Source organism: Arachis stenosperma, chromosome 5, assembly GCF_014773155.1.
Source record: "Arachis stenosperma cultivar V10309 chromosome 5, arast.V10309.gnm1.PFL2, whole genome shotgun sequence".
NCBI lineage: Eukaryota > Viridiplantae > Streptophyta > Magnoliopsida > Fabales > Fabaceae > Arachis > Arachis stenosperma.
In genome coordinates, this window is record NC_080381.1 from 123,434,907 (window position 1) to 123,457,592 (window position 22,686).

The following is a 22,686-nucleotide window of genomic DNA, read 5'->3' on the forward strand; positions in this document are numbered from 1 at the left end:
ACTTACAAGTGTTACAAGTTCTGAAGACAATTAACCCCCTGAATGCGCTCCTAATGTTACGTACGTTTCACGCGCTATATAACAGAATATTAATTCAATCAAAATCAATTAATGCGCGAGTATATAACTTCCAAATTTCAAAAGATTTCGTTTCCTTCTTCGAATCTCTTGCCAATTTTCTTAGTTCTCCTTCTTGCGTTCTCTCTTTGCCTTTTCGATCGTTGTTTTACTTGCATTTATCACTGATTTGTTCTTCGTCATTGACGTGAGTTTCTCTCTCTGTAACTCTAGCTTCGTTTTTTTTCCGATTTTCATCGTTTCTGAAATTAAAGTTTGAACTCATTTTAAAGATAATGGATGATTCAACCTCAGATTGTCAGCTGAATTAGGGCGAAGTGGATTTTGAATTTGAATCAAACAAAGTTCCTGAGGTTTGATTTAGATTCAGTTAATTACGATTACTCTGAATTTGATGCAGTTATTCGTCTATGATTGTCTAGCTGAATAATTCGTGAACATTGACTATAAAATTAATGCGTGAACATAATCTGTGGATTGAAACTAGTTTTGATTAATTCTCTGCATTTTATAGCAGACGCTCGGGTGTAGATCAAAACTTTTTGGGTGTATTTTAGGGAAGTTTGGGTATATTAACAGTTTATGGCTTTTCTTGTTATTTTAGTTGAGTTTGTTGTCGTTCAGATGTAGATCAGGAATCCTTAGGTATGTTTTAGAGACGTTTGGGTGTATTAAAAGTTTATGGCTTTTCTTCTTATTTTAGTTGAGTTGTTGTCGTTCGGATGTAGATCAGGATTTTTTTGGTGTATTTTACTTTAATTGTTATTTTTTTATGAGGTGCATAAAATCTATAGTATATATTATTTTTAACATGGTGTATTTTGCAGCCCCTCTGTGTTGTTGATGACCAGCTTGTTCCCAAGGTTGGAATGACTTTTAAAACCCTTGAAGATGCTGCAAAATTTTACAAGGACTATGCCAAGGCTGCAGGTTTTTCTACAAGAGTTCGGAGCACAAATAAGAAGGGAAATGAAATTAAGAACCAATTGATTACATGTAGCAGAGAGGAAAAATGAAAATCTAAAATATCTCCGACCGAGAAGACAAATTCCATAACTGGTTTAAATTGTCCTGCAAGAATTTATATACACACATTGAAGGATGTTGGTGCTTGGATCATTTCGAAGATCGTGCTGCATCGTTTACACCCTTGTTGTCCAACTCAAGCAGAGATGCTCAAACAACACAGGAAACTAAGCATGTTCGTTAGTCGTACAATAGAGAATAATGAGGAGGCTGGTATCAGACCAAACAAAATATTCCAATCATTCGTTGCGGTAGCTGGGGGTCACTGCGAGTTAAATTTTATTGAAAAGGATGTGAGAAATTACATCACGAGAGAAGTGCGGAATGTTTCAAAACAAGAAGATGCAAAGAAATTCGGAAAATATTTATTGAGAATGAAAGAGAAGAATCAAAATTTCTTTTTTGAGCTCGAATTCAAGGACGATCAATCGATTAAGCTTGCTTTTTGGGCCGATGCAAGGAGCAGAGCTGCCTTCGAGTATTTCAGAGATGTTATTTCATTTGACACCACCTACAATACAAACAGGTAATATGCTGTTCTTGTTTATGATGCTAAATTAATTTTGTTCTATGAATCTGCTGCAGAGGTGTATATTGGATGTTCTTTGGGTGTATAAAATCATTATATAGGTGTACGTAATGATTTTCATTCTGCAATGTCGTAATTTGTTTCAGGTATAATTTGGTTTGTGATTCTTTTGTCAGGGTGAATCAACACTTCTTGGATGTGTTTTGATGAAAACGAAGAAATTGAATCCTTCAAATGGTTATTTCAATGTTGGGTTCGTTGCATGGGAGGAAATGCTCCTAAAGGGTTTCTCACCGATCAATGTGTGTCAATGAAAAGGGCTATAGAGGCTTGTATGCCAACAACAATTTACCGTTAGTGTATTTGACACATCACGAAGAAGATCCCAAGCAAATTAAATGGGTACAAGGGACATGCAGAAATTGAACAAGAAATGAACCAAGTTGGTTGGAACTCTCATAATAAAGATTCATTTGATAGGAATTGGAATGATTTTTTGCTGAAGTATGGTCTTGTGGACAACAAGTGACTTTCAGGTAATGTTGTTTAAAATCTGCAACAGAGGTGTAAATTACATGTTTTTGGGTGTAAAATAGCCTTATTTGGGTATGTTCTGCAGATCTTTACAAAGACCGTCATATATGGGTTCCAATTTATTTAGATCACCACTTTTGGGCAGGAATGAGAAGCACACAAAGAAGCGAGAGCATGCATTTATTTTTTAACAAGTTTATTACCCGGAATAGCTCACTTATTCAATTTGTCAAATAATACGATAATTGCCTCGAAAGTAGGGAGCAAGCAGATAGAGAATTAGATGCTGCAAATTTTCATACGGTCATACCGCGTGCAACAAAATCCTCCATTGAAGCTCAGTTTCAACATGTGTACACTCACCAAAAATTTAGGGAAGTCCAAGCACAGTTCAGAGGAAAGGCGAATTACATCATAAGATTAACGAATTTCTCTCTACGCTATTCAATATACGAAGTTGGAGAACCAGTTTCCAGCTCAATATTCAACAAGTTTGTGATTACTTACGACTCAGTAGCAGCCGAGGTAAAATGTCAATGCTTATTATTCGAGTCAAGAGGGATATTGTGCCGTCACGCACTAAGCGTTTTAAGCTTTGAACGAGTAAGCCAAGTGTCATCGAGATATATATTGGAACGAATTTGCATCAGAATCGGAGGAGCTGACTGTCATTCTGCACCGTGCGTACAATAACATCATGGTTGAGATGGAAGAATTGAAAGGAAAAAGGAAGGGGACATGTTCGTTATCTCACGAAGATGCCAACTTGGAATCCGTTAATGAGCTTCAAAGCCCTCCAAGGGTTCGAACAAGAGGACGTCCAAAAATAGGCTAGGTTCAAAGTTGGACAAACAGATTGCAAATGCCTCAAAGAAGAAGAAAACGAAAGCTTTAAACGAGGTAAAAGTGATGTTCTTTAAATATATAGTGATTGAGTTTAATTTTCTTGTTAATAGTTTTGCTAATATGTGAGTTTATTATTTCCAGTTAAACCTCTTTGATGCTGCATTAGTGGTGGGTCCAAATTCCAGCCAATATCAAAGACGTGTTATGAATTAGCAGTTCAGACAACCAGCAGCAGGGGATAATTTTTTGGGTGTATAGTTACAGATTATGGGTGTAAAGCACTATTTTCTGGGTGTATTTCTGAATTTTCTTGTGTTTTACATTTTACATATATATATTTCGGCTGCTACTATTTATGTCATAAATTATTTTTTTTATTTGTTATGGTTTAGGGTTTTTAGCATTCAAGGTTTAGGGTTTTAGGGGTTTAGGATTTAGGGTTTTAGGGGTTTAGGGTTTTTAGGGTTTAGGGTTTACAAATCCAGCACCAGGGGATAGAGGTTTGGGTGTATATTGAAGTTGTTGGGGGTGTAAAATTTCATGTTTTGGGTGTATCGTATGTTAGGTGGCTTAGAATTTAGGGTTTAGGGTTTCTAGGGTTTATTGTTTAGGGTTTAGGGTTTTTAGGTTTTATGGGATTATGGGTTTTTGGGATTTAGGATTTTTAGGGTTTAGGGGTTTAGGGTTTAGGGTTTTTAGGGTTTAGGGTTTAGGATTTAGCATTTAAGGTTTAGGGTTTAGGGTTTAGGGTTTTTAGGGTTTATGATTTTAGTTTAGGATTTAGCATTTTAGGGTTTAGCGGTTTAGGGTTTAGGGGTTTAGGGTTTAGGGTTTAGGGTTTATAGGGTTTAGGGTTTTTAGGGTTTTTAGGGTTTAGGGTTTAGGTTTTAGGGTTTATGGTTAGGGGTTTAGGTTTTAGGGTTTTAGGGTTTAGGGTTTAGGGTGTATATTCAACTTTCCTTGGGTGTATATTCAACTTTATTTGGGTGTAAAATTTTATGTTTTGGGTGTATATCTTGTTTGATATTTTTTTTCATATTTTACCACGTGTAATACAAAGTTTTTGAATACAGCACAGATAGTTTAATTATGGAAAGTTTTTTTAAAATAAAACTGGTTTATAATTGCCAAATTTTTACAGCATGTGTTCAATTTGTTACAAGACTACATAACAGTTACATTAATCAGTGTCAATATCATTAGAATCTATCTGACAATATGGACTCAATAACAATGAGGATGGCTTGGACAGTCTTATTGCATTACTCCCCCTAATGGCTTCAACTTTGTATTGATTCATTCATTGAATAGAATCTGGGAAGCATATTCTACTCTATAGTGGTCCACCTCGTCCTACAGTTTAAAAGAATATTCTGTTTAATCAACCATGTTAATTGAGTAAAGTAATACAGAGTTATATAGTTTTAAACACAATTACTTGGGTCCAATGGTCCCACTCATACTTCCCCCTTTTAACGTTTTCGGGCTGAATTATCTCAAGCCACTTCATTACATAAATAGCACAGTCATAGCTAAAAAACAAGAAATAAATTACAAATTACATATAGGAAAGTTTAATTTTCAGAGTGAAAGATTTATACCTTGTCTTTTGACCTGAGATGTTAATGTATGGTGGTTCAATTTTCTTGTCCTTTCTCTTCAGAGGTGCCCCTCCATTCTTGAAATTACATATCCCTTAAAACACAAAACAAAACAATAATATATGAATAAATTTAACCCAAAAGAGTACATACTTACACATTATATTGAACAGAAATTCACCCAACTATTAAAATACAGAACATAGAAACAACTTACAATGAATTTATTTAGGTCCATTCTGGCATCGGATGGATATGTCTTGTGATATGGGTCGAGTATATAAAATTTTTGCTTTCTTGCATCAGCCACCCATAACCACCAATGGTTTGAATAGCAAACAGGTGCAAAAATCTGAAGCATACCCACATTGAACAGCATTTTAGTTTATTTGGCACATAAGTAAAGAATAGTAATAAGAAGTTTTAGAAACGAAAACTTATATATGGATGTGATGCTAATTTTTTTAGGTCCAAGGAGGGAATAAACATTGGGTAGTCTTTCACCCTGAATGGCTTATTGGTTTTAGGTTGTAAGAATTCCCCATTTGGATGATTTTCAATGGCCATGTTCTGCAACAATTGTGAAACACCAAATGAAATACTGAAAATACACACAAATGAATACAGAAAATACACCCAAATAAATACAGAAAATAAACCCAATTGAACACAAAAAATACACCCAATTGAACACAGAAAATACACCCAAATGAAGACAGAAAATACACCTAAGATTCGTTGAAGTATACCTTACCACAATATCAGGGGGCAGACAGTATACTTCTTCTTGAAACCTTTTAATGTTTTGCTGGTTAAGGATGAGGCACATAGCAGAGACAATCTAGAAAAAAAATCCCAAATTAATTTACATAAAACTGCAAACCAGTTACATTTCATGATAAAATCATTAATGTTATTCTAATATTATCTCAGCTTCTATATGTGTATCGGCTTTGAGAGATGCGAAGTGGACTTTTGACAAAGTGTATCGATCTTGGGCATTGAGTGTGCACACGGCATCATACTCGTTAGTGCGTCCATCTCCGTATGTCTTGACACGTGTGGCTCAGATGTAGCATTTCTCTTTCATCTCAGCCAACATCTCGTTGGTCCTCGCAGGAGTTTCAAACTTTTCAAAACTTTGTTCACCACTCTGCCTTTGAATCTGTGGACCTTTACCTTCTGTTTTCACCACACTGCAATTTTTTCCACCAGGTCCCCTAATTGTTCTATTAGGTTTGGCGTTTCAGGAGTTTTTGCCCTCAGCCCCTCTTGCGTTGTTGCTTCTTCTTGGCTTGAATCAGTCAAACAAACGCTGAATGATGGCATTGGACCTTCTTTAGGAACGTAGGATGCTGTCCTTGCCATCATGATCAATGCAGCAGCATCTTCTGAGGCTGGATTACTGGGTGATGACATATAACATACTATAAGAATAAGAATAGATGATTGATATTGAAAACCGAATTTTACTCTGCTGAACTTACATTTTAGATGGAGCTGGTGGAAGCGTGGGTGTGCTTTCTTCAGGTTTCGAGGGTGGTTTTGGAGTGCTGTAGGGTTACATTAAACGAATCATGTTATAAAAAAACTAGTTACAGAGCAATTGTGAAGATATATACCCCAAAAACGATAATATACACCCCCATCAAGGACAATATACACCCCAACAAGGACAATATACACCCAAACAATAACCAAATACACCCCAAGATTATTCCTTACCTTTTTGTAGTTTCTTCATTAATTTTTTCACTTGGAGACTTTGCAGGGATTGGTTTATTTTCTGGCACCGTGATTGGTTCAATTTGTTGCATAGGGGTTGTCTGGGACAGAGGTACATAAACTTGAATCGAAACTCTAAACAAGACAAAAATAAAAGTTTAAGAAAGCCCGTGAAAATAAAATGGTTATAAGTTAAAATTTAGTTGAAAAACTCACATTGAAAGCGCTTCAGTTTGTGGCTGTGTCTCTTCCCGCACAACGATCATGTTTTCTTCAGATGGGTCATTTGCTGATTCTTCTACTTGACTCAATCTGAAATACACCCAAAGAAACTCAAAATACACCCTAAGCATTCAAAAGAAACACAGTCTTTGTCTTTTGAGAATTTACGCACTTCCAGTTTTTGCTTTATTTTCCTGCCTTTTTTTTCTTGAATAAAACAGTAAAGGGCTTTTTTTTCTCAAAAAAATATATACATAATTAAAAGCAGAAGGTAATAAAAGATAAAAGCAACTGTTATTAGAAAGAGAAATTATATGCTATTCTCTGGTTTTTTTATGCTGCTTTGATCTGTGAGAGCTTGAGACAAAGGCTCATCACTTCCTAAGTTTACCTCCGGTATTTTAAACATACAATAGATATCATTTAGTAAAAATACCATACGGTTAAATCAGGATAAAAACATTTTATCAAATAAAGGTTCTTACAATTCAGATGAGTTATAGTGACCTTCTGACGATCGCAGGTCAGCTCCCTTCTCCCTGAAAACCAGAAAAAAAATATTAGCAACGAAAACACCTTAAAATCGGTAATATACACCCAAACATGACAAACCCCTGTGCAGCAGATTTTTCATTGTTTTTCTTCTTCTTAGATTCCTTTAAGAATTTTTCTAATTCCTCAGTTCCAATTTCAGATTTGACAGTACATACATAAAAGAACATGTTAACAAATATAATTTTGATGATAAACGGTAATATAGCTTTCAAAGTACCCTACCCATGATAAGATTGAGTTTGTTCAGGAGATGAATCCTCAACAATGAGCTTTTTCTTTTTGGATTGTGTCCTGGGAGCAAAATATAAGTATGAATCAGAAATACAAAATAAAATTGATCAGAAAATACTATCCAAAGCAGTGCTTACTTTTGGGGTGTTCTCTGAGTCTTTTTCTTTCTCTTTTGCTTCTCTACTGGTGATAATTCTTCGCTTCTGAAAGTTAATAAGAGACGCTCTGTTAATACATGAAATTTTGAGAATAAATGGAAAGGAAAGCAATGATAATTTCAGAACATTACTCATCATTCGATTCAGTTTCTGAGTCGGAGTCCTCCTGAATCTTCTTCCTTTTTTTGGATTCCATTCTGGAAGGCAAACAATCATTATTAAAAAACACCCAAATGAAGACACAAAATACACCCAAGTATGTTACTTAATTTTTTGTTGTTCAGGTGGGTTGTTTCCTTTTTGGTTCCTCTGAGTCTTCTTCAGTCTCATACTCAGAGGTAGAATAGACTTCATTTTCAGTTGTTTCACTATCAGATGATGATGAACTTGCCTTCTTTTTTTGTTTTTTTTTTTTTGGTTTTTTCTTCTTTTTTTTTTTTTTCTTCATTTTGTTTCAATTTCTCCTTTGTTTTTGCCATCTTTACAATTCTCTGAAATAGTAGAAATGTTAGTTAACAACATCCACATAAATAAAATACACCCAAGGTATTTTGTTTACTTACTATATGTTCATCATTTCAGCTCTCATCCTTTCAACCAACTGCTCTCTATTCCAGTTGGCAATCCATGGTTGTGCAGCTCTTTCTTCTCCTTTCTTCTCTTTTTTTGTTGACAAATGAAAATAGACTATCATCAGGGCAAACAGGCAGCCGTCAATTGATTTCTTCTTTTTCAGATTGTAACTAGTGATGCCCTTGATGATGAAATTCAAAACATGTGCTCCTCAGTTGCCCTCCTTTATTTTGTCTATCTTGAAAATATATAGGAGCAAGGTGCACAGGAGAGATTTTGTTAATTGTGGTTGGCAACAGGAATACCATCTGTATATAGAGGATGAAAATCCTCTTGAACATGAGGCGATCCTGTTCATTACCAACACCAATACTCATCATCTCATCCGTCAGACTTTTTAGAGTCTTCCCTTGGAATCTTCTAAAAATCTGTTTGTTCTCTTCAGAAAGTTCCTTATAACTGACTTTCTGAGGAAATAAATCTCCTACGAAAAAGAAAACAACTTATAATGAAAATCACTTGAAATACACCCAAATATCAGTCAGATACACCCCAATGTCACTCATATACACCCCAACATCACTCATACATATCTCAACATCACTCATATACACCTATGTTTGTTTCTTTATTATATGATAGCAGAATAATATATTACAAAGAATGGAAGTATAGAGGTTTTCTGTAATGAGTTACCTGATGCGTTGAGCCCAAGCGCAGCCCCCTATTGTGCTAGGTTTAACTCTAAACGAACTGTAGCCGATTTCGAGTGTGTTTTTCCCGATTTTAAAGTAGTTATAGTTTGTGATACACCCTTAGTGGCAGGATGTGCATCAGTCCACCAAAACCTAAATCCCGAACAATTGCTTTCTTTTCGTCGCTCATATTTTCAAATTTTTCACTCAACAAGTGGATTGCACACTTCAAGTCCTTGGTTTGCTATAAATAAAGCAAAATTAGAGTCATTAGAATAAGACATATTTGTATTAGGAAAAAAAACTTGTTCTAAGACATAAATTTGTACTTACATTATATTTTTTTCACCTTGATTTTTCCTTGCCATTTTTACTGTAATGAAAAAGAGATGCTATCAACAGATAAAAAATACACCTAAAAATAAGAGAAATACACCCATAGATCAGTCAAATACACCCCATATTGTAATAAAATTGAGATGTTGTCAATAGTTAAATAATACACCCAAAAATCAGAAACATACACCCATAGATCAATCAGATACACCCCAATATCAGCATACAAGGTCAAGAACAATTAGAATACTAACTGTTAGACTTCAAAACTCCTAATATATATATCAGTCCCATACACTTCTACATTTTTTAGATTATATGAGTTCAGAAATATATTTAAGTTACCTAGAATAACCTAGAATAACAGTAATATGTGAAACAAGAAGAACAGTAAAACATAGAATAACCTAGAAGAAACAGAGCAAGAAATACTCACGATATAGTGGTTCGATTTGGAAATCAGAAACAGAAATGTGAAAAACCTTGAAGAACAGTAAAATAGTACGTTACCTTGAATAATATTTCTTCCTTTTTTCTGTTGTTTTTTTTTATGGAGATTTGTATCTTTTGTTCTTGATTTCTTCTAATCTTCGCGAGGAGTTGGAAAGTTTCTTCAAAATTGCTTTTGAATGTGCCTTGAAACTTGACGGTTTGCATTTGTTTGAGGAAGAGTGTGTCATAATGAGTATCTTTTGGAAAACGCAGCCGTTGTGTGAGGCGCGTGCATTGGACGCTCCATTCTAAAAGAGTGCTACGCATTGTTTTTGTTCGGGCTGGGCCAACTTGTATAGCTTGTAAGCCAAAAAGAATTGTATGTGTAGCAGGCCTGTTTTTTAAAATTACTAGCACAAATACCTTAAAAAGTATGTATTTATATTTTCAAAAATCTTACTTAAAAAAAACAAATACCTTTTCAAAAACTCTTGCCGAAAAGCTTGCGGCTTACTTGGAAGAAAGGTTGAAGCTAATAGAGCTCCCAAAATGGTCAGCTTTGTGTGTCGACATGGTTTATGTGTTCTACCAACAGTTTTTTTTTCTTTTTAAGAGAAGGAATATTTTACATCCAATTAATTTTGGATACCTTGAGTTTATCTGTCAACATATATACTTCTTTTACTAGTTCAAGTATTAGTGCAATTTCAGTGCTGTTTAAATCAAGATTTTGTTTTAAAGTATAAGTTCAATTTGGCTACTAGTTAAATCAAGATTGAAAAATCAACTTGATTCATCTAATACTTTTTTTCACCTTGGTTTTTGCTTGTCATTTTTACTGTAATGAAAAAGAGATGCTGTAAGCAGATAAAAAATACACCCAAATATCAGAGATAGAGGTGGCAAAACGGGTCGAACCGCCAAAAACGGCGGGTCGGGACGAGATTTTGAACCCGCCAAATTTTAAAAACCCGCCAAAACTGCGGGCCAAGGCGGGGCGGGGCGGGGTAGTTGGCCCGGCGGGCTGCCATATTGTTTTTTTTAGGGTAATTTTATAAATTTACACGTGACTTATAAATAGGAAAATTAGGTTTTTCTTCCCCTGCTTCCCACAAACAGCCGGCCCTACCCTAACCCTTCGACCTTCGTCCATTACTCCCTTCTTTGACCCTGAGACGGTGAGACCCTCAGGCCGACGGACCCTGACCCACAGCTTCATCCTTCAACAGCTCAGCTCCCTCGTCTGTTCCCTGAGCTCCCTGCGCAGGCAGCATCACACCGTCGCAGTTCGTAGCGGCGCGCTCCAGTTCCACTTCTCTTTGAGCTGCCTCTCGTTGTCGGTCAGTCACATTGCCAGTCGCTGTTTCATCTCGCCAGCCCTCACCAAACTGAAGTCCCGGCGACGCTGTCTCGTGTTGCCTCTACGCTGTCTCGTTGGTTCTGTGTTCTGGCAGATCCCGGTGGCGTTACTCTCTCCTCCTCTGCCTCTCGACGGCTGTGAGTCAGTATTCAGTAAGTAAAGATTTTTTTAAGTAAGAAACTGTGAATCTGTGATTGTGGTTGTGGACACTGGACAGCTTCTTTGATGCTGTTGAAAATTGATGTGGATTTGTTTATGAAATTTGTTTTACCGGTGTTTGTTTCTGAAATTTGTTTCTGAAATTTGTTTATGAATTTTGAGAGTAGGCAGGTAAGTGGTAACCCTCTCAGTCTCAAATATCAGCAATTCAGCATTATAATGTGAATAATACATGCTATTCAATGCTTTTGTGTGTTTCTTTATTTTGTTTTAGAGCGGGTGCTGAACTGCTAATGAACTTGTTTTCTTTTATATAGGCTATATTAATCATTTCATTTGTTTATATTGAATTCGGTAGTTTCATGAATATTGTTATTACCATGAATTTAGTAAATAAGACTTGGTGGATTTCTGAAAACTTGCTGCAACTGCAATGCCTATAACTTGATACTGTATGTATTCATCTTGTTTCTTGCCTATCTTTGTGTGGCTTCTATTTGAGTATTAGTACCATTTTAATATTTTTTTTGGATCACAAACAAATTGATGGTTTGCTTTTGATCCACCCATTTTTATAAAATCCAACACATCCAATTCCTACATCAGTATTCAGTTATCAGTAGCTGAAACTTTATGAGCAGCTTCATTTCTAAAACTGGAATTCTGATGCTTAGCTTCTTTCATAGTTTCATGCTTTTGAAATTTTACTGTTTCAATATTTTTTTATTGATTTATTGCTGATTTAGATATTGTTATGTATTTGTGTTATGTATTTGTATTATGTAGGTTGAGTTGTTGATTTTGCAATGGATAATTCTGTCTATATGGAAGTTGATGGTGGGAATGTAACACAAAATTCTGAAGATATGGAAAGATCTGAAATGGCAAAAGATATTAAAAAGAAAAAGACAAAGGCAACAACATCTGATGTGTGGAGATATTTCACAAAGCTTGGCCCTGGTGATGATGGAATAGATCGTGCTCAATGTGATGGATGCAAACAGAAATTCAAGGCTGCTGGTAAACAGTATGGGACATCGTCACTTAAGAGTCATTTGGACAGGTGCGTGAAAATAGATTTCGAGGATATTGGTCAAACTTTGATAGAAATGCAAAATAAAATGGGGGCTCTCAAGATAGATAATCATGTATCGCGTGAGATGTTTGCTGCCTTTGTGATTGATTGTGATGTTCCATTTTCTATTGTTGATAATAAAAAATTTAGAAATTGGGTAAAATACATCAGTCCAACTCTAGGCCTAATTACTAGAAATACTCTTAAGGAGGATGTATTGAAAATTTACTCAAGGAAAAAAGAAAAGCTTAAAAGTACTTTATTAGCCAGATACACCTAATAGATCAGTCAGATACACCCCAATATCAGCATACAACGTCAAGCACAATTAGAATACTAACTGTTAGACTTCAAAACTCCTAATATATATATCAGTCCCATACACTTCTACATTTTTTGGATTATATGAGTTCAAAAATATATTTAAGTTACCTAGAATAACAGTAATATGTGAAACAAGAAGAACAGTAAAACATAGAATAACCTAGAAGAAACAGAGCAAAAAATACTCACGATATAATGGTTTGATTTGGAAATCAGAAACAGAAATGTGAAAAATCTTGAAGAGCAGTAAAACAATACGTTACCTTGAATAATGTTTCTTCCTTTTTTCTGCTAGTTTTTTATAGAGATTTGTATCTTTTGTTCTTGATTTCTTCTCATCTTCGCAAGGAGTTGGAAAGTTTCTTCAAAATTGCTTTCGAATGTGCCTTGAAACTTGACGGTTTGCATTTTGTTTGAGGAAGAGTGTGCCATAATGAGCGTCTTTTGGAAAACGCAACCGTTGTGTGAGGCACGTGCGTTGGACGCTCCATTCTAAAAGAGTGTTGCGCGTGGTTTTTGTTCGGGCTGGACCAACTTATATAGCTTGTAAGTCCAAAAGACTTGTCTATGTAGTAGGCCTGTTTTTAAAAATTACTAGCACAAATACCTTAAAAAGCATGTATTTATATTTTCAAAAATCTTACTTAAAAAAACAAATACCTTTTCAAAAACTCTTACCGAAAAGCTTGCGGCTTACTTGGAAGAAAGGTTGAAGCTAATAGAGCTCCCAAAATGGTCAGCTTTATGTGTCGACATAGTTTATGTGTTCTACCAATGTTTTTTTTTCTTTTTAAGAGAAGGAATATTTTACATCCAATTAATTTTGGATACCTTGAGTTTATCTGTCAACGTATATACTTCTTTTACTAATTCAAGTATTAGGTGCAATTTCAGTGCTGTTTAAATCAAGATTTTGTTTTAAAATATAAGTTTAATTTGGATACTAGTTAAATCAAGATTGAAAAATCAATTTGATTTATCTAATAGCTCACTAATTCGTTTAAATAATTGTTGGAGTTCGAATCTCACTTGCACATAAAATAACTCATTGATTAATGACAAATCTTAAAATGGAATTTTATTTTGTGACGAATTAGTCTTTGATTTGCTAAATTGCGGTAAAAAAAAATTAAAAATTGAAAAAGTTGTCAATCCTATGTTTTTGTGTGATTCTTCTACACCCAGCTTGATTTCCATTTTTTTTTTATTTTGATTGATCCTGTTTTTGGCCTAGTAATGGTAGATTCTTTCATTAAATAAACTAATGGTATGTTCTTTCATAAAATAAAATAAGTTACGACTCGTGACAACAACTTTAATCATATTAATTTATGACAAAAAAAAAATCCTATTAATTAGTATGTCGCAATTACTATTGGCAAGCTGTTATATCAAACATTAATTTACTTATGATTTTTTAATTGATATATAAATATTTCAAAATCATATTTGTTCACTTAATTTAACACCACATTCGAATTCTCGATTTATTACCGTGCATCTAGTCTCCTAACTCTTGAACTTTTTTTTAATATGTTCTATTTACAAACAATTATGTTAGTTATATACTAAAATCAACTATTAAAATTAACTATTAATATAGAATACATATGAAAATACAAAAATATATATTAAAAAAGAGTTAAATTACTATATATATATTTATACACAAATACATAATGACTAATTTTAGTAGTTGATTTGAGTGAATAAATAGCATTTTTTATTTTCAAAAGTTATGCTTTTCATACATTCCACCAGTTAATTAATATCCGAACATCAAACCTAAACAATTTTTAGCTTTTTTTTCTTTTAAAATAACACTATTTGTTTCTTTATGGACTAAAAATAAAGAAACTATGTTTCTCAAAACTATTTTCCATCGACACTATCAGGAGCTGCGAAGGGTGTAAATGAATATGAAAGGAGACAAGGTTCTTCTAAACATACACATCACATATCTTGCTCAGTTGTTCTTGATTCTGAAAACAACAAACCTTTCATACTTAAAGAGAATGCAAGTTCATACTCGTGAGAGGTTTTGATCCAACTGCAGCAACAACAACTAGTTTGTTGTGTTTTCATCATAATCTATTTCAGTTCATTCAGAATTTCAGATGGCTTGAGTTTTCCCATCAGATAACTATAGGTGTGAAAGGTACAAATTGTGCCTACTTGATTAGGCTTATTGAGTTCAAGTACCTTGTAGTAGAAATGTGACAATTTTCCATTTTATTATAACAAATATTTTCTTCATATTGCTATGATAAATATGAAAAAGATTTGGGAAAGCCTTTTTTTTTTTTTTTGGTTAGGAAGATGGGTGGGACATTTTTCAACCTTAAACATTACAAAACTCATGCATATTATACACTCGCATACTTGACACTAAGAGTGTGTGGTTGGGGAAATTATAAATAATTCTTAGGAATTTTAAGATGGGAATATCATATTCTCATGTTGATTCAAAGTTTGAAAAGCTATTTTCAAACAAGTTTGATTTCAGATAATCAAAATACCATCATTTCAATTCCCACCTTCCTCTTAGGTATATTTGATTCCCATAAAAATGAAATTTGAATAATAAAATAATATTTGAACCACACATACCCTAAAAGTTTCAGCCACGGCTGATCTTAGCCAAATCTTGAAGCCTAATGCATCTATTGCAAGACAAAGATTATTACCCCTTAACTAAGACATTGCATGCTATTTTTTTTTTTTTTTTGATATGTAATTTTGTCTGATAATCAACCAAAGAAAAGGAAAATCGAAAGCCTAATTATTTCCTGTATCAACCGCCTAATTATTTCCTTATTGGTGTTGGAGTTTAGCTTATTTAATATCCCAATAAAATCGGCATAGGAAAATTTCGAGAATTCGAATCTCACTTTGTGATAGAACAACTCATTGGCAGCTTAGAATCTCACTTTGTATACGGAACAACTCATTGGCCAGCAGACCCCTTAAATAAATATCAGATCCACAACGAATTAGTACTTAATCTGTCGGGTTGTGAAACACCGTCGACAACCAGAAACAAAATTCAGCAAAGAGAAATAAAATTGAGGGCAAATTTGTAACTCCAAACCTAACCAACTCCCTAAGCTTACACAAGGCTCTGGACCTCTGGCCATGCGTATACCTTTCCATGGTTAAATACAAGAATATGGGCTTAGAGTTTCTTGCTAATTGCGAGAAGCTTTTTGATAATTTAAACTCATACAGTAATATATAATTATAAACTTAATCTAAATGTCAAATGGTCAAATTTTAGGTAAATATACAATAAGGTTTTATAGAAGAGATGCTCCACAATTTCCAGTAGGTCCCATCAAAGAGGCAAAAGCTTAGCCCTTCACAAAAGGACAGAAGTGGGAGCTGGTTTATCTCCTCATCATTTTCATAAGCTGGTTTGAACAAAACAGCCACAATCTAAGCATGTACTTTCCCCATTTAATAGAGCTTGGATACAACAAAACCCCATATTCTGCAACAATATTCACTCCCCACTTTACCAAGTTTGTGTGGTTGTGTGATGCTTGCAAATGTGAAAACTGAGTCAACTCTAAGACTATAAGGTACTTGGAATATTCTGATCATCTCCATATTCTGTACCAGATAATTGACGTGCATCCTTTGGAGTTTGGATAGTACCATATCTATTAGCCAAAGATCATGCATCCCTTAACTTTTGGTAAGAGTCAGATTGAAGTGATTCCATGATCACATCTTCAAAATTCCAATCTGACATTCCCCTTTTGTCTACTTGAAATTTCCAGGGACCAAAGATGGATTAACCAACATTAATTTCAAAAAGTCGTGGTCACTATTTTGTTATATGAATGAGCTATGACCTCCCCCAAGTGGTATTTTTGGCTTAAATTCCACATCCACCATCAAGCAAGGGCAATGCTTGAAATTGACACACTGAAATAACAAAGAATGCATAGTTAGAAACCAAAGACAGGTGCTGATTACGAAGCTAAACATTATAGATATGAACTAAATGTCTTCTGATTATCTAGGAACAATAACTGCTAAGAAATAAGAATCATTAATTTTCATGTGTAAAATAAACACCGGAAAATGAATTTGGAAACAGGTCAAGTGTTTTGTGCCATTAAGGTGATATTAAAGACAGATCAACTTACTGGAATGCTTGCTAACTGTCCTTGTTGATTAACGAGAACAGGCAGGCTCCTCCTCGCAGCAACCGGGATAGATTTTAACATCGGAAGAGCCCTTTTAGCTGATGCACTGGCATACTGTAAACATCCGGATGCTTTCTCTGTAATCTGAGTGGGTAGCAAGTTCTTGCAATGTGGATATTTTGAAAGCTCAGCTAAATACAGCCAATCAGATTCAACCATGTGCCGCACTTCAAGAACCTTATTAGGTCCAATTACGCATGAAGTGAAACAAAAGTTCCAGTTTTCCCCACCCAAATCAACACCATAATCAACTATGTCAGAAAGTGAATCTCCGTCAAATTTATCGTCTAACTTCCATGTGAGGATGAATCGATCCATGAAGTAACAGAACTGCCTTTGCTGAAGAGATTTTACAGAAGTACTAAAACTTTCGGCTTCATTCGTCGATCCAGAATTAGCAATGACCTCAGATTTGGACCTGAAGCGATCAGTTTCTTCCTTTTGCAATGCAAGAATGCTCTTATAAGTTGACTCACTGATTATGTTCAGTCTTTTGGCTTCTATTAAAACAAACTTGGGATTCACATCCAAAAAGTGGACATCTGATGCATCTGGAACCACATTATTTGCATATGATTTTTTGGCCTCTATAATTTTTCCCAACTCAATGGTAACACCATGCTCCTTTCCTCCATGAGAGCATGAGTCGAAAAATTCCAACTTTATGGGTGCATTACAATCAACAGAACAGCAAACCAGGATTCTGGACCCTCTGGAACCCGGATCGGGGCAAAGGTAACAACCTGCCGCTGTAAGAGAGTTCTACAAGATAAATGGGGATAAAATAAGAAGTAAATAATTTTGAAGTTCAAGAACTATTTTAAGCTAAAATGCTAGTGTGTTTGAAAGCAATAAAGTTTCTTCCTTTAAAAAGTTAAAAATAAGAATTTAATTAAAGAAAAACTAGTAATACTCGGAGACAATCTCTCAGACTTGTGTGCAGTTAAGGGCTTAAGGCAATAACCAATAAACTTGTTTCAATTATAAGGAACAAAGTAATATAGTAGAAGTATAGGTACCTTGGAAGGAAATGTTCGAATGTACTCCATCAGCAATTTCAAAGCACTACCTCTGATTTGCTTCTGCCTTTGAGAGATAAACTGAAACAAGAAGTTAGACCACAATTACAAGCTTATTCAAAAAGGTAGAAGTTTGAAAGGAAAAAATAATCACATGTAAGATCAGAAGTACCTGGATGACTACCAAAAGAAACTTAGCCAAGCATAAATCCTCAATTTTTGAAGGACAAAGGTTCATTAGATCAATAACAGCATATCCATGCTGCAAATATAAAATAACCACAATTTCAACATCCAGATAAGAATAAGTTACAGGAAAAAGAACAATATAATATATGCAAAAAGGGCATTTCTAACATAACATCAGAATAGATATTTCATACTAGACTTCAAAAGTTCATAAAAAAGGCAAGGAATTTTTGGGGGGAAGGGGGGGGGGGGGGGGGGGAGGATGTCAAACCACTCACATTTTTGACAAGCAGAGCACGACTCATCAAGCTATAGCAAACTTGATCAATATATGTCCGTGTTATCCGACATACAGAAATCATTCTTCGGAGCTCAGATTTGAATGTAGCTAGAAATGTAAGAAATCAGTCTTTTAAAAGAATAAAAGTTTTTGATTTCCCATATAGGAAGTCATGAATATAGAACTAACTAACAAAATAAATTCCAAAATAAAAACTAAAGATATATAGCAACTTACTTGATGACAAATCACTGAGTGCCATTCTAATCCTATTTCGTGTGAATAGTGGGCTTTGATTTGTAGGGTCTTCCACCCAATCCTCACTTACCCCATGGCAGATCTTAAATATCAAAGCAATAAATAATTAAAATTCTTAAGCCCGTATTAAAAATAGGAGATAAAATGAAATGACTAACTTATACACGGAACATGTCACACCAACCTTGTACATATCTTCCTTTGAAAATTCCAAAAGAGGCCGCACAAGTAGGATTCCACGGTTTGCTTGAACTTTATCATAGGAATGTGCATGTGTAGGGAAAATCTGGGAGGTGAAAGGCATGCCTGCAAGTCCAAGCACACCACTATTTCGAGAAAGCCTTAAAATAAATAATTCAGCCTGCATCAGGGCTCAGTAATCACTACAAGTCTAAATTTGAACAAGCCTTTAATTCATAAAACAACTCAATTTGCTTATTTCTAATGAAAAAGTCCAAATACTTCTCCAAAATATTTGATTTAATATATGCATCACATTATTGAACATGTTATATAACTGCTTACAACCATAAGGGTGAGACCTATTTCAAAAGCTTGTGTCAAGAGCTACTAGCCTCCCATGTAAATGCAATGTAATTCACCCTCACATACTGAGAGAATGGAGATATAGGTATAAACAAAGTATGGCAAGGCAAACCTGATCATCTGCATGATGTGCAACAAGTAGTATGCCAATCTGGTTTTCAGCACAAACTTTTTGAAAGCTTTGATATCTAAAAAGAAAGAATATGAAAACATGCAATTAGTATACTTCATCAAAGCTGCTAGTATAGACATCTAGTTATCTTCACTGCTTAATGCACTAATACTTTGGTATAATAACCTCATATCACGAGCAGCTTCTTGCAACTGACCCTGTTTCGGCTTGCCACTTGACCAATCACAGCTGGCAATCTCGCATCTGATTCCTGCATGAAGTTCCTGTGTAAGCAAAGTTTATAGTTGGACACGTTTAAGCAATTAGCACTCTACTAATAACCAAACATCACAATCACATAAAAAGCAGCCAAATTCGGAGGTACCCATTTTGGAAACACGGCGACAAACAATGTTGGCCTCCTCTTTGCTCTCTGCACGCAGTCCATGATCAACAATAATTGCCAACAGACCATCAATGAAACCACCACTGTCAGTGTTGACAGCATTAGCACCAGCAGTTTTCCAGCCAGCGGTTAAGACACAGAGTGCCATACTATCAGGACCACCAGAGACTCCCAAAGCTGATAGGAAAAGAAACGAGATAATATGAACTAATCAATATACTATGCAGGTAACCACTAGGCTCATTCATTGCATCACTGGCAACAAGTTAACCTTTTTCACTGGCAAAGTTACTTTGCAAAACAAGGAGGGTACATTCAGTTTATAATTTGCAAACTATGGTTTGATCTAAGGCAGCTTTTTCTTTTTCTATGAAGGAATTGAAACTAAAATTATGTAGAAATGTTGCTCAAATACATGCCAAAACCCTTCAAAGTTCAAATTAAGGTTTCAGAATTTAGGTGCACAAACTAAAATCCAAAGACATTGTTAACCAGAATGTTATTTCTGAGTTTTAATTCTGACACTGGCTACAAAGATAACAAAAAGGGCACCCTCCAAGTAACAAAAATGTAATTAATTTCACTAGACTAAAAGGGTAAATTTTTTTCCCAGCAAGTTTCAATGAACTAAGAGGAATGCATCACAAAAGAGCATGTAAGAAGCAAAGTAGAAACTAACCAATAGGGTGATGAGGTTTGAGTCCCGCCATAGCCATGCGCCTGGAAAAAGCTTCTCTGTACTTTGACAAGTCGATTGAGCATTGTGCTTCAGAAGATGAGACGGAGAAGCAGCAAGTAAGAGGGAGAGTGCATGGTTGGTGATGATGCAGAAGGTGCGAGGAGAGTGAAAGTTTGAAACTTTTTGGTGGGGTTTTGGAGAAGGAAGCTAAGAGTGAAGAAGTAGAAGCAGTGAGACATGGCGTAGAGAGGATCACCCCTCGCGCCATAGCCAGTGTTGAAGTGGTAACCACTAACAACTAACCAGGGACCGTGGTTCATTTATCCAAAAATTGGGCCAACTGAGCCCAATTTGTTGCTAGTAAGGCCCAATAATGGCCTGCTCAGTCCTCGCCCTTGCATTCTTCCTGTAATGTTAGCGTTTGCTTTGTGTAACCGTCAGACTCTACTGCTATGTTTGGGAAGGAGGGTGATTGAGACGGAAAGACAGAAATAGAGATTACAAGTCAGAAATTAAATTGAGTATTTGTATTATATTTAATATAAAATGTATTGGACTAAATTATATTTTAATATTATATTTGATTTAAGATAAATATGTAAATTGAATGGTAAATTTTGAATTTAAAAAGTTAAATGCGAATATTTTTTTTTAAATTATTATTAAAATTTCAATCTCCATTTCAAGAAATTCTCCATTTTTTAAAAGTATTGAAGGAATTAAAATTTTGTATTTAAAATTAAAATTTTAATTCCAATTAGTGGTGTCAATATGCTTGGCCTATTTTATAAGGTCAAAAGAACAAAAAGTCCTATAACCAATAGAGCCCAATTTTGAAAAAAATCACAGGGCCAAAAGCCCTCACAAGCCCAATGCTCGAAGGCCAGCTCATGAGCTACCAAATCCTTTTTTTTTTAACTCTTTGAATAAACCTATTAAAAGTCATTGGCTTCTATCTCTTTATCATTTTCTATATATAAAAAATAACGAAATTAAAAAATAAATATCAACCTATATACAAACTAAAAAATACCTTTATCATTATTTTGTTCTTTAATAATGTCTCTAGTAGAAAATCAAAACACCAAAACACCAGGAGTTTAAATTATGAACTAAAATAGCAAATTCACCACTCAAAATGAAATTTACACAAAAACAAATCATCTAAATCCATGAATGTTTATTGAAGATCTTTTCTTTTTTTTTTTAATTTTTAAACCTACAGCTCCCTTCAGCTGATACTCAACAGCATCATAGAATACTATAACTAATCTAAGGACTATGCATTTTTGCTTTTAGGAATAACTCATTAGTTTACAAGGACAGATTATATATATAGTGTAAATAATTCACTCAATTACAACTAGAAACTAGCATGTAATTATAATATTAATATTGGCAAGCCATGAGATTCCAAACAGGATAATAAACTTGGAAAAGAAATGGTACCAAGATCGTCCAGTGTTGAAGGCTCTTTCCCTTTAGCAGGTTTCTTTTCACCGTTAGGTTTTTCACGAAGCCAGCTTGCAGCATAAAGCCTAGGCTAAAACCTGAAGATTGAATGTTACCAACAGCCAAGTGTCACCAGTTCAATTAACTCTAAGTAAGGTCCTCCGAAATTGCATCTTTGTCTACTCAAAACATCAATAACAGTGACTAAAATTACCCAAATACCCTCGTCCTAGGTAAAGATGATGGGAAAGCAATCTCTTTGAGATCATAGCGTATGTAATCATACATTTTCCTGCAAACAACCCTCGTTTTCATCTCGCATCTCCAAATCAAAGAACGGAGTTCACACTTCACACTTCACAGCATTACATAAATTGAACAAAATTATCTACATAAATTGAATTCAATAAGAGTGTTTAGAATGTCTGTGAAAATGAATTGAATACTTCATTTGACAACTTTCCCTTCATTAACAGTTAACAATAATGATATGTTGCATACATGCTAAAAAAATCCACCGATTTCGTCCACCGCGTCAAGGAGGAAGAGCACCGCGTCAGGGAGGAGGAGCGGCCACCAATTTCGTCCACCGCATCAGGGAGGAGGAGCAACCACTGCGTCTTCCACCGCGTCAGGGAGGAGAAGCAGCCACCGCGTCGTCCACCGGTTACAGCCACCGATTTCGTTAGGGAGGAAGAGCAGAACGCAGAACGCAGAACGCAGAACGCACAAGTAGAAGTGTAGAACGCAGGTCTCCAATTAATTTTTAGGGCTTGTAGGGCCAGTGCTGTTTCAGTTTTTTTTGGGGCTTAATTAGGACAAGGATCTTATAAAATATGTTTCTGTAATTTTAGGGGATGTGGGCTAAAATTATCGCTTTTTAATTTCAATATGGTACCGGAACTTTTAACAGACGCCGTTATGGGGGAGGGAGGGGAATGACGAGAGTGTGGTGTCAGTGACCACCCAACTCGCACCTTGCGAGTTTCACTAAGCAAATCTCACCGTGCGAGTTCCGTCCAGCAAATCTCATTGTGCGATTGCCACCACCGAAGACACGTGTCGCGTAGCA

General features: G+C 35.1%; 1 protein-coding gene across 2 annotated transcripts; it reads right to left on the reverse strand.

Annotated features, from left to right (window-relative positions):
• Window positions 1–15,514: 15,514 nt before the first annotated feature.
• Window positions 15,515–22,415, reverse strand: LOC130979617 (uncharacterized). Of its 2 annotated transcripts, XM_057903094.1 has the most exons (13): window positions 22,116–22,415; window positions 21,612–22,002; window positions 20,163–20,612; window positions 19,463–19,660; window positions 19,264–19,348; window positions 19,078–19,153; window positions 18,604–18,780; window positions 18,399–18,501; window positions 18,160–18,269; window positions 17,865–17,954; window positions 17,693–17,773; window positions 16,614–17,435; window positions 15,515–16,389 (listed from the first exon to the last, which is right to left on the reverse strand). In XM_057903094.1, the coding sequence occupies exons 3-13, from the start codon at window positions 20,428–20,430 to the stop codon at window positions 16,297–16,299; spliced, it is 2,103 nt and encodes a 700-aa protein (XP_057759077.1). In that variant the 5' UTR covers window positions 20,431–20,612; window positions 21,612–22,002; window positions 22,116–22,415; the 3' UTR covers window positions 15,515–16,296. The 2 variants fall into 2 exon arrangements, with proteins under 2 accessions (XP_057759077.1, XP_057759078.1); XM_057903095.1 differs by lacking the exons at window positions 20,163–20,612; window positions 21,612–22,002; window positions 22,116–22,415 and having other exon boundaries at window positions 19,264–19,361; window positions 19,463–19,543.
• Between the last annotated feature and the right edge of the window lie 271 nt (window positions 22,416–22,686).